Source organism: Trypanosoma brucei, chromosome 8, assembly GCF_000002445.2.
Source record: "Trypanosoma brucei brucei TREU927 chromosome 8, complete sequence".
Classification (NCBI taxonomy): Eukaryota; Euglenozoa; class Kinetoplastea; order Trypanosomatida; family Trypanosomatidae; genus Trypanosoma; species Trypanosoma brucei.
This window is the reverse complement of record NC_007281.1, coordinates 327,895-341,991: the sequence shown is the minus strand read 5'-3', so window position 1 is coordinate 341,991 and position 14,097 is coordinate 327,895. Positions and strand designations below refer to the sequence as shown.

The 14,097-nt window shown below is 49.6% G+C and overlaps 3 protein-coding genes across 3 annotated transcripts, besides 3 other annotated features; all 3 read left to right on the top strand.

The window, feature by feature from the left end:
• Positions 1–14,097: part of a sequence feature (sequence corresponds to BAC RPCI93-29O4) that runs on past both edges of the window.
• Positions 30–2,255, top strand: Tb927.8.1060 (malonyl-CoA decarboxylase, mitochondrial precursor, putative; the record flags this gene model as incomplete). The annotated part of the gene is made up of 1 exon (XM_841850.1): positions 30–2,255. One exon carries the CDS (start codon positions 30–32, stop codon positions 2,253–2,255), a length of 2,226 nt encoding a protein of 741 aa, XP_846943.1.
• Positions 198–224: a microsatellite.
• Tb927.8.1050 (hypothetical protein, conserved) lies at positions 3,204–11,165 on the top strand (the record flags this gene model as incomplete). Its single annotated transcript, XM_841849.1, has 1 exon — positions 3,204–11,165. One exon carries the CDS (start codon positions 3,204–3,206, stop codon positions 11,163–11,165), a length of 7,962 nt encoding a protein of 2,653 aa, XP_846942.1.
• Positions 12,008–12,047: a microsatellite.
• Positions 13,018–13,452, top strand: Tb927.8.1040 (hypothetical protein, conserved; the record flags this gene model as incomplete). The annotated part of the gene is made up of 1 exon (XM_841848.1): positions 13,018–13,452. One exon carries the CDS (start codon positions 13,018–13,020, stop codon positions 13,450–13,452), a length of 435 nt encoding a protein of 144 aa, XP_846941.1.

The window sequence follows — 14,097 nt, the reverse complement described above, 5'->3', positions numbered from 1 at the left end:
CTGCCGAAAGGGGTGACTAATACAAAACTATGTTGACCTTAGTCCGGCGCCCTTATTGCTCCAGGCGTATGAGGTTCCCTTTTCACTTAGACAACATCTCACGGGTGTCACATCGGTACAACGCAACGGATGTCACACTACAACTGTCAGAGGACCGACTGGCGAACTGGTGTCGGAGGCTTTGGGCCTTAGCGCAGGGTGGTGGTGATGGTGATGATGATGGTTCGGCAGTTCCCGCAAGTAATGGAACGACAAAGTCGGGGTCGGTATTCAGTGGTCGGGGCCCTCATACTGAATTTACGCTTGTTGAGGAAATGAAATCTGTTTTGGTTGGAGAGAAAGGGCAGCTACCGCCATCTGTTGTGTCTGCCGTGTGGGATGTATACGAGTCTATCATTCCTCCCAGCACGCTGTTCGACTTGAGTGAGACCATATCTCCCAACCAAGAAGATGCGTTTTTTAGTTTCGTTGCTCTGTTGATGGAGCTTGACGTCGATATCGTAGAGGTACAAGCGGCGGTGGCGCAGCTTAACAATACCATTCAAAATATCGAGGACCTCAACGCTCAATCGGGTCAATTTATCGCTGGTGGATGTTCTGCGACCGTGTCAGCGGAAAGTTGCTTTAGGGAAGAGAACCGCAGCGGTGTGGGTGCTGCTGTTTTGTCCTCCAAGCTTGTTAAGGCTAAGAACAATTTGCTTCGGCAATGCGTTGCTGCACTACATGCGGGTTCTCCTGTGTATTACATGTGGTTTAAGCAATCTGCTTCTGTGGAGCGTGGAGTGCGCAGACTGATGGATTTGCGTCGATGTGTAATGTATTTTCAAAAGAGGTGCCATTGCCAGGTGGCACAGCTTCAGGCCGAGTTGAAGCGTCAACATGAGCGGCAGTCGTCGCGTCAAGTAATCGATTCACCTCCAAACAGTGGTCCACTGACTACGAATAGAGAGCTTGAACTTTGGCTCCTCCGTCAGCATCATGTCTCATCTATTGACGTGTCGCTGGAGTACCTTTTCGGCGATTTTTTCTCGAAGCAGTGGCTTGTTATGGAGGAACTCACGTGGCGTACTACCCCACCTCTTCTGCTTGAGAAGGTGATGGCCGCCGAAAGCGTTCATCCCTTTGTTGGGGGTCTTGTGGATATGAAGCAGCGGTTGCAGCCTGCGAAAAATAGACACCTCTTCGCGTTTTTTCACCCGGCGGTTGTGGAGGAACCCCTAATTGCTGTACAAGTGGCCCTTACGCGTGGTATTGCCCGCTCCGTCGACATTATTTTAGGTCGTCCCCACCCCCCAAGCGTTCAGGAGCGCCAAAACGACCAATTGGGGGCTGCCAATGGTGAGGTGGCCGATGCTTGTTCAGGGGCACGAAAGCATGATCCTGTAGAGGACGTAGACACTTCCATGTTTTACAGTATCAACTCGGTGCAGTCAGCACTACGTGGTGTTAACCTTGGAAATATGCTCATCAAACGTGTAGTGCGGGAAATTGAAGCACGACTCAACGGCGAGCGTCATTGTGCCGGCCTCTCACCCATTACCACATTTTCCACAATTTCTCCCGTCCCTGGGTACTTAAGATGGTTGGTTGGAGAGGTGGCAAAGCTTCAGCAACAGGTGGAAATGCGCAGCGGAAGCATTTCGTTGTGTTCTTCCTCGAAAAAATTCGCGCAACCTCGAATTTTCGGAGAATGCTCGAAACCCAAGGCGGCGGAGCTTTTTTCAATACTTCGCGGCGCCGTCCTCGGTTTGTCACATCACAGAGGGAGGGGTTGTGGGCACTTTATTTCACGACTTCACTACCACCTACGTGAGGGGAATGAAGATGCTGCTAACCTCGTCACCATGCAGTATCTGTTGGCTCTTTTTGGGTCCCCTGAGGAGGATGGCACCGGTGAGAGCGGTGCCCCCGGCAAAGCAGATGAGGATGTCATTTCACCATGGTGGAATGATAGTGAGTTTACACGTACCGTTGAGAAACCGCTTCTCCGCTCGGTAGCGCACTATTTGTATAAGGAGAAGCACCGTAATCGTATTCTCGATCCGGTAGGGAACTTTCATATATCGAACGGGGCCACCATGTTCCGACTGAATTTTCTTGCCAACTGCACTGCGGATGGTAGCAGACAGAGTGCCACTGTAATGGTGAATTACCTCTACGAACCCGCTTGTGTGGATGAGCGTGTAAAGGCCTATGGGATGCAACGAAGTGTGCCTATTGGGGATGATGTTCTTCGACTCCTCAACATATCCTAACGTATTTTTTCTGCTTCTTGCTTGCATGCGACATACTTTTTTCCTCCCTTTTGGGGGCATGCACGCATATGTGTGTTTGGTAATAATCTCATGTTTGATGCACATATGTCTTTCGTATAGTTACATGAATCGCCGTTCTCAACACTTGTTTGATGTGCGTACCTTTTCGGTGCTTATTTCATCTTGTTTCGGAGGCGGGTGGGTGGGAAGCTAACCCTCCTTTGTGAAGCCATGGAGGGAGGAGGAGGAGGGGAACAAGGACTTGGTATGTGACGATTAGTCTTCCCGTTCTTTTTGAACTGACCCTCTTTTTGGATTAGTGTTTTCTCTTTCCTTTCCGAGCGAGGTGAACTTCTTCCTTCCTTCACCTTTTCTATTTCGTATGTTATTTCTTTCTAATTTCCTGCATTACTTTACCATTTGTTTGCCCACTCGTTTCGTTTGTTATCTTTTTTGTTTCAACTCGGCCAATGTGCGTGCTCCACTTCAGTTAACCAGGCTATTCCCGCTTGGATTGGCCGAGTGCAGCGCTTAAATTTTTTATTTGCTATGTGACTGCGTACATAAAGTGAAACTGAGCACCGGAGTGAGTGTGGCACGATGGGTTGTGAACCTCTAGCCTGCTAGAGAGAAGTTCAAAAAGTTTTATCTGGACTGCTGTTATTACGTTCTTTTCCAATGCTACTTAGGTGTGCAGTGGTAATCAAGTGAGTTACGGAGGAGTTTTTTTTTTTTTAGTCGTGTTGCTTTATCGGTTAAAAAAAATTCCCAAGTCATTGTTATTATCGTGCCTTCTTCAAACGCATTTTGTTTTGTTGTTTCCTTATTGCCACCTCTATTTCACATTCTTTATTGCCTTCTGTAGGTGGCAGAGATTATTCGTGTGACCTTCGCTGTTCCCCGTGGCATTAAGGTTACATTCACCGCCAAAAAAAAAAAGGAAATAACATGTCTACATTAACTGGTTCCGTTGGGCCCAATTCAGCTCACGGCAGCACTGTAGGAGTTTCACTGGACTTCGAAGTAAACGCCGCCGCAAGTCATGGCGATGACGAGGCAGAGACGAAGTCCTGCTTCGCAGAATTTTCTTCCCCTGCAGCCGACACCAAGTTGGCTGAGGAGGGGGAGTCGATTAGCCGTGCACCTGCGAGTCCTTCAGGGTCACATGCTGTGCGTAACCGAAGCGTTTCGGTGCCTTTCGTGAGTTTCACAGACGCCGATGAACAACCGAAGGACGGCTTGTGGTCGTCCAAGTCGCTGGTGCCTCCCTTAAAGCGGCGCCCCAAGCAATCACGCATCACTAGAAAGTCCTTTCGTTCCCTCGGTGCTTACCGCAATCCTTCCACCCTGTCGGTATTAGATTTAGCGACAACAGACCTCGACAAGCTGAAGTTGTCATTCGTGGCCCACGCTGCCATTCTTAATCACGGGGACCTGAATGACATGCAGAAGCTGGTTAATCACGTCGAGAGGGAGATGCGGTATGGTGAGCAGCATTTGGATAGATCCCATCGTGGGCGGCAGGGGTCGAAAGCCCCATCTTACCAAGCATCTGTGAGAAGCGAAGACGACGGTGCGAACGCTGATGGTGGAACGGATCGGGCCTGGCAGAGTTTAGACGACCAATCGTCATCGGATGTTTCCGTTGAGGAGTCAGTCAAGAGTATGATGGATGTTCCTTCGCAGACGAAGGCAATGTTGTGTACTTGGATATATGATCGTTACGTTCAGCAGAGGATTTTTGAGCTGAGGGCTAAGCGAAAGGCCCGCCCGAATGATACTTTCACTGCAGTGGTATCGAGACAGTTCCCTGACGCCGGAACAAAGGAACTCATGGTAAACTTACGCAATGCACCGAAGCCGAGGAACATGCGGGATCTTGACTTGCACGACGGGATCGGCAGCTGCTTAAATGAGGCAGGTGAGAAAGTCGGACACACACACTTAGTTACAGATGCCGATAACCTTGTGCTACCGCTTCCGGTTTTTGTGTACGTGCTGAGCAGGGCCTTGTTTCGTTTGCACTACCTTGACCGCTTTCCCGCGGAAGCATTCAGCGTGAAGTCTCAGCAAACAAATCAGGGTGCCAGTTGTGCCGGAGGCTCAACACCGAGGACAGAGGTTAGCCTTTCGGTTGTCATGGGAGACTCTGGAAGTAATTCACTTCACAACGTTTCTCCTCTGGTGTCACCTCGTTACGAAGCCCTCCACTCTCTTCTTCAGGAGGCTGTTTCTCTCCTGGAAGAGTGCCGGCGGGTTGCAATGCAGGGCTTTGATATATTTGATACAGAGCAGAAGGGGGTTATTAGTTGGTCGGTCTTTACAGATGCTCTTACGGAATGCATGGAAGAAAAGCTCCGCGGGTTGTGTGATCAGGACTGCGGTGAGGATAGTGAACGCAGTGGCGTGGCAGTGTTTGACGATTGTGTGGTAGAACCCTTTCCATCAATGTTGCGGCGCTTAGGTTATGTTCGTGCGGTAACGAAGGTCCGTCACAACCCTGCTGCTGTACTCGTGGAAGGAACAAATGACTTTGCGGTGTGTGATAGTTCATACCATGGGCTTATTCAGCGGAAGCTGTTGGTACGGTCGTCGGAAATGCTTCTTATGCATTGTCATGGGGCAACCGACGCGTGGGACCCCGAACGATGGGACATCCACGCTGGCACAGGGGAAAACAATAAGGAGCAGGAAAAGTTTACCAAGGGGTACGTGCTCTACGAGGATGGACGCTTGCAGGACGGCGGGGGAAAGCAGTCGTTGTTGTTTACTCTGCAGCGGAAGCAGAAGAAAGAGCAGGGTCTGTCAGAAGAGGAGGAAGACGAACGAAAGAAGGAGGAAAAGCGAACTGACCAGAACAATTATCGGAACAAACCCACTATTGAATGCTGCATGGAGGTAAAAGACGTTGGGCCCAATTTGCCCAAGACTATTATCACCCTAACGAATGATCTTATCATTCGTTTCTACAACATGGATCAGCATATCTGGGTGGTTCCCGAGAGTCTGACGATGAATGTGAAGGAGACGATCTGCGCCATGGACTGGTGTGCAGCGGCGGCTGATGAAAACCTACCGTTAAAGGGTTTCCTTTTCGTTGGGACACGGTCAGGAAAGGTAATTAAACTGGATCTACAGGCAATTCTCCGACGCATGATCTCAGCACAGACCTCAACAAGTGATATTATGACTACTGGTATTGTGGCTGCCTCAACTGTTCGTGATCGCTTCGAAAGGCGCGTTGTGCAGGAGCAAAAAATTCACTCGGAGGTTGTCACATCCGTATGCCTCACAGCGTCTGATATGCTTCTAACCTCTAGCTTAGACGGTGCTATCGTTCTTAGCCGAGCGAGTACTATGACACTTGTACGCTCATTTCGATTGGAAACTGGTGGAGGAGTGCGACTTGCGTATATCACACCGACGGGTAACGCCATTGTGACATTGAGTTCCTCTAACCGTGTTTCACTATGGGGGACGACGCACCAAAGTTCTCGTGTAGACTTTTACGACCCCATATCTCCCCATTACTTCCAAATTGCATCATTTATAGTTGATGAGAGCCTCGAGCAACTAACGACCGTTGACACGAGTGGCCACATAAAGGTGTGGAGTCTGAGGACCGCTCTCGTCAAGTTTTCGTTTTATGCTGTTTCGGAAGAATGCATGAACTCTTTGGGATTTTTGTCGGAGGAAAACATGGGACCTAATAATGGTTTTAGGCTCTTCGATGTTGATGATGCAGGCAATAAACGTTTGAGAGTTGCTGGGGACACCGGTTCCCGGGCACTGGCCGCGATCTTGCAAACGTCATTCGCAAAGCTAGAGGATGACCAGAAGAGAAGAAGTCTTCACCCCATTCGCACGGTTGCATACGATGCCTACACGAGGCGTCTGTTTGTTTCGGGGGCCAAAAATAATTTGGTGTGTGTGTTCATCAGTGGTTCAGTTGCGATGAAAACACATTCCTCGCCGCCATTGTACGTGGGTATGTGTGAGCGAAACCGGTGGCTTGTGAGCGTGAGCCCCACAGATTGTCGCGTGTGGGATTGCCAGAGTAGCAAACTTGTGGTTGGTTTCAAGGTGAATAACCCAGAGTTTCTCATGGCCCGTTTGGCTCTCACATTCGCGTCACGCTCGAATTTGCCCACGGATGCACAACTCGCAAACGCCGCTGCCGATTTGGAACGCTATAAGTTGGATGAATGCAAGCAGCCACTTCCCACAATAAATGATGTTATCCGTGTCGCGACTGAACGGGCCGATTTGGCTCGTCGGGAGAACAGCCGTGCGATGGTCGCCCAGAAACACGAGGCGTCCACCGCCCGCGATGCCGGCGGTGGTTCCCGACCTTCGCCGGAGTCAAACCACCAAACCGCTCGCGGTCTTCCAACTCCACGATTCGCCGCAGCCGCCGCGGCAGGAGCAGACAACTCAGGCGAAGATGATGTTTCGTCAAAGCAGATGGCCACGCATAGGGTCATTTGCGCTCACGTAGATGCACAAGAGCGGTTCGTTTTTTATGCCCTGGGAAGCGGGGATGTTCGTATGCACCGAATAAAGAGTGGTCAATTGGTGAAAACGCTGTTGACTATGTCCCCTTCTACAGAGCTCATCTACGCTGCTGTGCTCCAGTGCCGTCACATGTATACGTATACTAGAAACCCCGGCGAAAATCGACACAACCAGGACTGTGATGATGTGAAGTCACCAGATGGTTACGTTGGGGCTCACGTAGGCGTTCATGATGTCGCCTTTGTCCTGCAACGTCTCCTCCGGGAGGGCCACAAACTTCCGTTAGAGAGATCGAAAACTTCTTCAGTTCACCGTGAAGTAGTCGGGATGATGACCCCTCGTAACTCTCATGAGTTGTGTGTCGTGTACGTTGATGGAGTTATCCGTTTCTTCCCGCTTCTAGGCAGTAGTGTGCACGCGCATCGCATCATCATTCCCGAGTTTCTTGTGAGTAAGGCCCTTTCATATTTACGGATGGAGAACACGTTGATGAGGAAAGAAGCAGCCAACAGAAGTGGCCGTACAACTAGATGCACCGAGAGTGAGGCAGCCGAGGCATATCGTAACGTAATGGTGGAGGCCGACGCAGTTAGTTTTATCACTGTTAGCCATGCGTTAAACCTTGTATGTCTCGTGCAAGTTAACGGTCGTGTCTCTCTGATGGGAATGGGCTCCGCCGTCGGAATGGCCCTGCAAGTGTTTTATGTTGCTAGTGAGGTGTCTACTATTTCGTTTCTTGGCGGCTATCCCTGCCTGGTTGTGGGAGAGGTACAGGGAACTGTTGGTTTCTACCTCCTGAAGGGTGCTTCCTTTTTGGACCTCTTTGATAACTTCTACAAGGCTTTGTTGTTATATCGGCGGCAGCAACAAGCCAGTTTGCATGAGCCATCCGTGGAACTTTTTAATGTTGACAAGTTGACGGAATCGAGTGTGGAGAGCACTAACCAGCATGGTCTAAACTCCACTCCCTGTGTATGGTGGTTCCGTGTTCCCGGTGCCCCGACGACGCTTCACTTTGACCCACATTGTTGCTCACTGTACGTTGGTACGCAGCAGGGCTTCGTCACATCGTATTTGGTGCGAAATCTAATAGTTGCTGCGAACCTTCACCCTGCTTCTTTATCTGGAAGATCGCCCAGCTTGATGTCCCGCGGCAGAATGTCTGTACAAGGTCAAAGCGGCAGCGCAGAGGTGGAGTTGTGTAATGTTTTGCTGGTGTTCTTTAACCTGACTCCTGACCGTGTGATGAGGACCATAAATAGGCAGCGCAACGATCTCGCATTCCTAAATCGCCGTCGACGGAGTTTGGTGAGCGGCTCCGCTGCAACGGTACAACCGACTGCAACGGATGATTCCACAGATGAAGGCAATGCGCCCTCCGTACCGAAGCCCGTGAGTTCTAGCAGATCCACCAGCTTGGGGACCCTGAGGTTACCCAAGGGATCTTCAAACCCTGAAGTTGATGGGCAGTCGGAAAGGCCACAGACAGCGGTGCCGTTGCAGTCGTGGCGACCATCGCTTTTGTGGATCTATGATTCCTGTCGATCGCTGTTTCATCCACACCCGACCTCAACGTCCACGTTCCGGGGCCCATCGGAACCGACGTTTTCCTTGTTGGACCTTGCAACCGTAACTCTCTCGGATCTTTTATTGGGGGCGGCAATTCTGCACTATGTGCTACAGCTCATGCAAACACAACGAAGCGGCCAACCATCGTCCACGGATTATGGAGCAATGGATGGAGACCAAACAACCAAGTGTGCTGCGATGATAAATTCGCAGGATTTGCGACACATTCGTCAGTGCATTTTGGAGGAGCTTCACCACCGAAAAAGCATGTTTGAAGAAATCAATAGCTCGCACCCCACTTCCACGAATCGGGTCTCGAATTGCCACATTGAGGAGTTTGTCGAAACGATTGCGGCGTCGGGTGAGTTAGAGGAAGGACCGGCCCCGATAACAGGGGACTGGGTGGAACTTCTATTCCGTCGTCACGCCGTGAACACCGTGTCCAGCTCTCCTCTCACCCTGTTGTCCATGGAAGCCATAATCGAGCGGGCACGGCGCGAGCGTCGTGAGCGCGTGAGAATACTGATGAAGTATGTTGACGAGAGGCGTCTTCTCGCGAGGGAGGGAACTGACCACCGAGAGGGTGGTGCATCGTCCCGATGGCAGCATAAATCCATCTCCGTCAACTGGAACGCTTTTCTCGAAGGAGCCCCACCTGACTGCATTACCGAGGCGTTACGTCGCTGCCACGAAGGCGCGAGCCGTGACGAGGAAGTTTTTTTTTCAGAAGATAATAACGCAGTGCAGTGTATTACAACGCGACGCAATGGCGTCCTGTACGTGGGGAGCGCGGACGGGTCGGTTAGTGTGTGGACACCCTACGCGTGTGCGCGTCTTCAGGAGTTTTCACCATGTAACCCATTGGACGCTGGTATTCGGCGGATCGGTGAGTTTGTGAAGACCCAATTCACGAAGCAGTGGAAGAGTGCGGAAAATCTACGACAACGTAAAGCTTATGCCAGTGGGACTAATAAACAGAAGCTCCACGAAGCAATGATGCGCAATATTACGTTGAAGTACAGGGTGGCGTTGTTAAAGCAGGGTGCCAAAAGAGGTGGTGGCTCTGGCGTTTACAACTCACCAGGCGGGGGAAACTCTAGTGGCGCTGATGGTAGAAAGCAAGCATCACCGCGGCGGGCCATGTCACATGTGGGATTTCAGTCCCTGGGCAGTATGCCCACAACCCTACATAATGAGATGCAAAACTTGATTAAGAAACCGAAGGAATTGCTCATGGCTGCACTACCGATCGATGAGTCAGAAATGGATTCGAAAGGTATCATTATGGAGGACCTTTACTTCTTGCCGATGCAAATGTCTGTTTTGTCAGAGCTTGAGGATCTTGACGGGAAGGCCTATGCAGCGGCTGTCGATCTTTCCGTTGCGCGCCTCTTGAGGGATGTTTGCTGTTCGGATGGCCAAGGCCTGGATCCCTTTCCGAGTGCGAGGTACAGTGGTGTGTTGGATAGAGTTAAACTAAATGCTGATGAGAGTCAAACGTTTGCCGGTGCAGGGCCGCCGCTATCTGCTACCGACGTAAAGCGAGGTGGAGAGGCTGAGTCAGCCGTTGATACAAGTATCTCTTTTTTTATCTCTTCGCACGAGAAGCACATGACCTCGTTTTATGTAGAAGCCAAGAGGAAGCTGGACGATGGAGAGTACACGTCTCAGCATGGTAATTCGTTGAGCCGGACGGGGCACAGTGTTACATTCATTTCCCTTCATAGCAAATTACAACGCCCCCCGTTTAGTTTTTCTCGAACTCAGGATGCCAAGGAATCACTTCCTAGCACTCCTGATGGGGAAACAGCTGTTACCGCCTCCTTACCGCAGTTCGCGCAGGCTGGCGTTGTGGGGCGTCCGGGTGTCATCGTCGTCGCCCTCTCAGAGCGCCGCGAGGGGCAACTAAATCCGCAGTTCGAGTTTGACTTGCCGCAGTTGGCTGCGAACTCTCAATGGATCGCGTTAGAGGAGGCATTGAAGCTTTACATCAACAGCAGTGACGGCGCGTTAACCATGGATTCGTTTCAGTGTGTTAGTATTTCACCGAGCCCCTACTTGGGACGGGGGCAGAGAGTAGGTGATGTAAGTCGTGGGAGTGTGCAAGTGCCTCCGATAGCAGGCATCTTGCCCTCAATCCTCACGAAGGAAACCCCTTTGCGATGTGGTGATATGGGTAAAGGAGTAACCACATTAGCTGACCCTCTGCTCGTCATGAGCCCTAGTAATGTTGAAGAAGATTTAGGGTTACTGCAGTCGGAAGGGGAACCCCAACACTTAGACCGAACGCGGTTGAGGAGAGGCAGTTCACAGTATCTGAACGCAAACGCTAACGAAAATACGGCGACAGGCAAGCGCTGCAGTTTCTTTTTTACGGAGACTCACGATTTACGAAGCCCAACCAAAACGCCTTCTGCTATCTCAACCACAGCCATTGGAGGAAAATGGTCAGAGACACATCTCAAACCATTCCAAGAAGTGGAGTCGCGCCGTCCCCGCCCCCACTTGGACGACGTTGCCGAGAGCGGGCGCGGTAGTATGCACCCCACGATGAACATACGTTGGACGCTGGAGAGCAAACAACAAAATCAGCGAGCCAAGTTGTCGCGAACGGGTCGCACAGTTCTAACGCCACCAAGAAGTACCAGGGACAGTCGTCCCCGCAATTATCAACAGCCGTTAAGAGCAAATGGAACTACCACTTTGGGGAATGAGTGGGGAGTGAGCCCTCAGGGATTTCAAAAGGAGGGTAATTCAAATGCTGTCGATGGTCGTGCGGGTGTGACCTCGCCGAACCCCCGTATCCCGCAACCTTGCCGTCCTTAGCGGATTTCACGTGTGTGTGTATGTATGTGTGAGTGAGTTCCATTATTAGATTGTGTGAATTTATATGGTTTTGGTGGGGTGCTGTTTTATCGTTTAGGGTTCTTTTTATTTCTTGTCCACCGTTGTTTCGTCGCCCCCGCAATTGTTGGGGGGGGGTAGAAGTGTTGACTCAGGAACGTGATGAGGAGTGACGGGTTGAGTTTATAACCGCTTCAAGAAAGGCGCAGTGCAGGTGAGGGTAATGCTTGTTCACTGCAAATGAGTGCCGAGAACCGTAGCTGACGGGTGCTCCGAAAGCCAGCACCCGTCAGTTACGGTTCACAAGTGAAGTACCGGGTGATTTGTTGTACCGTAGTGAGACAGAAGTGTTGGGAAAAGTGCACGTAACAAGTAGGAAGAGGAAAAATAATGTACTCTGAAGCATTGTTGTCGCCACTATCGTTGAACTGTAGATATGAGGATTGAGATGTGGGGAAGGCGGTGGAACATCAAATAGTTCAAGACCAGTCTACAGCCTTATGTGCGTGTGCTTATTTCCTTTCAGTGTTATTACGTCATCCGGTGCGGTGTATCATTTTGGCATTACTTTTTTTCCCCTCCCGTTTACCCCCCTAGGAGCTTTGATTTTTCCTTTTCTTTCACATTAATTTAGACGTCATGGGGGAGATGCGCATGTGCGCATGGATAGATGGGGTAGGATAGGGATGAAGAGATTAAGTATCACAGCGATAAAATTATAAGTTGGGGCGTTCGTCGCCCGTTTGGTTGAACTGTGTTTTTCCTTTTTTTTTCTTTGCTTTTTGATCTGTTTGTTCGCTTTTACATGTCTCATTGACCCTCTTTGTACGTGTGTGTGTGTGTGTGTGGTTGTTTGTTTGCGTGAAGGGCGCTGTTGTGTTGGGGCCTATTTCTTTGGTTCTCGAGTGTAGCAGTAGACAAGGTTGTGTCTATTGTGTTGTTCATGTACATATGAAGATAAAGACACTAGACAAATGTGTTTGTTGTGGTTTGTCACGTAATGCAGGTGTGTTCCACATTTTTATTTTACTTTCCTTTTTGGTGGTCCGCTTTCACTTGTGCTAAAAGGAGCGAATGAGTGCGCTGCTGAATTAAGAGGCGAAGGATTGCTGGGGGGTGGGTGGGTGGGAGTACACGTGTGCATATGTGCATTCCCGCATGGTTGATATCTTCGCACGAAATGTTGTTATGCGGAGATGTAAGTGGCACTGGTTCTCTTTTTCATTGTTGTCTTCCTCTTAGTTGCAGTCCGTGTGTGCACCTGTATATGTATTTTTTTTTGCCGTTTTCCATAAGCATGTTTCATTCCGTGACGTATTCGACTTGCCATGTGTTTCTGTTCCACTTTGATGCACAGTTACTTCCCTTTCTCGTACACTGTTCAGTGTTCGTATTTTACTCGCTGGATCGCTCCCTGTGCTTCATACGACTCTAAACGTTATTGATTCTTAGCTTTCCTTCCCTTTCCATTTCCTCTTTATTTTTCTTTTTTTAAAATTCTTCTCTAAATCTTAATTCATTACTTCACTAAACACATCGGGCTCACCGAAGGGGGAAAAAAAAATAATCAGTCAAGTAAACACTAAAAAGCAGTTGTCCTATACATATTTCGAGTAGAAACAGTGCCACTAGCGGCGATAGTGGTGATAACACTGGTGTGTGGAAAAGAGGAACAAAGAGCGCCTTTTATTTTATCTCAGTTAATTTTACCCCACAGTACTCAATATTCGCCCCAGTTACTAGCAATACAGTTACGATCTAAGCAAAGCAAGAATACAAAAAGGTGAAAATTAAGGAAAAAAAGGAAAGAAAAAAGGGAAGGTGCTCTTTTGTCATGTCTTCGTCTCAGCAATTGGGCACCCACCAGGCGGAAGGAATACAACAGACGCAAGTTGCTTTTATTCCGCGCCGAGAGGTGACACTTCATTTGCGTCCCGCCCCCTCATCGGCTTCCCGGGACCGACACATCTCTTGGGAGGCTAACGTAAAGGATAACCAAAACCAACGCGTAAGTAAGAGTTGCTGCATTTTCCACAAAAAGAAACTCTTTGGTGAGAGCAGCAGTGATGATGACAGCACTAGTAGTAGTTGTAGTGATCAGGATGACAGCTGCCACGGTTGTGCAAACAACAATGAGGCGAAGCAAAATGGTGAAGCCTGCGGTGATGGTGAGGGTGGCGCAGGAGCTCAGGGGTCATGCGGTAGCCGTCGCAAAAAGCGTCCACCGTGCACGAGAGAACATTGTTATTGTGGAACTCGGTTTCACTGAGTCGCTTCGCAAAGGGGGAAGGGCTTACACGCTTGCATCAGTGGAACACGCATACTTGTGTGTACCTGTGGGAAAGGCTGTGCAACCCTAGTTTGTTTTTATTTGATTTCTTTGCATCAAGGATATATGGGTGTAGTCAGTTTATGCAGTCGGGGTCTTTTCAGGATGAACCCGCAGTTTTAGGCACTTATGCCCCTCATTTGCATTTTTGTGAGGCGAATCCCAACGGTACAAGCGTTGTGCGCGGTGGTCGGATGTTTCTCCGATTTCTGCAAATCGATAAATCTGTGTGACTCCGCATATAAACATATATATTTATTTATCGATGTAGATGTGTATGTATGTGTGCTAACGGTTGGTCGCTTCCGCTGCAGCAGTGGAAGCCCAACTTCCCTATTAACGTCCTTTGTTCGTTTATTTTCGTTTTTTTTAAATATATAGTGAGAGGCAGACATAATTGCAAATGAGTGCTTACACACACCCTTCTTTCTTTTCTCTTTCCTCGGCCAAACCAGAGCTTGTCTACCCCTATCTGACAGTGATGCTTTGTTGGTCTCCATCCTCTCCTTCACACATGTTAGGTGTGAATGGGCATTCCGTCAACGAGGTCTTTTGTTATTCAGCAGTTCTTTCTACCTCTTCTAC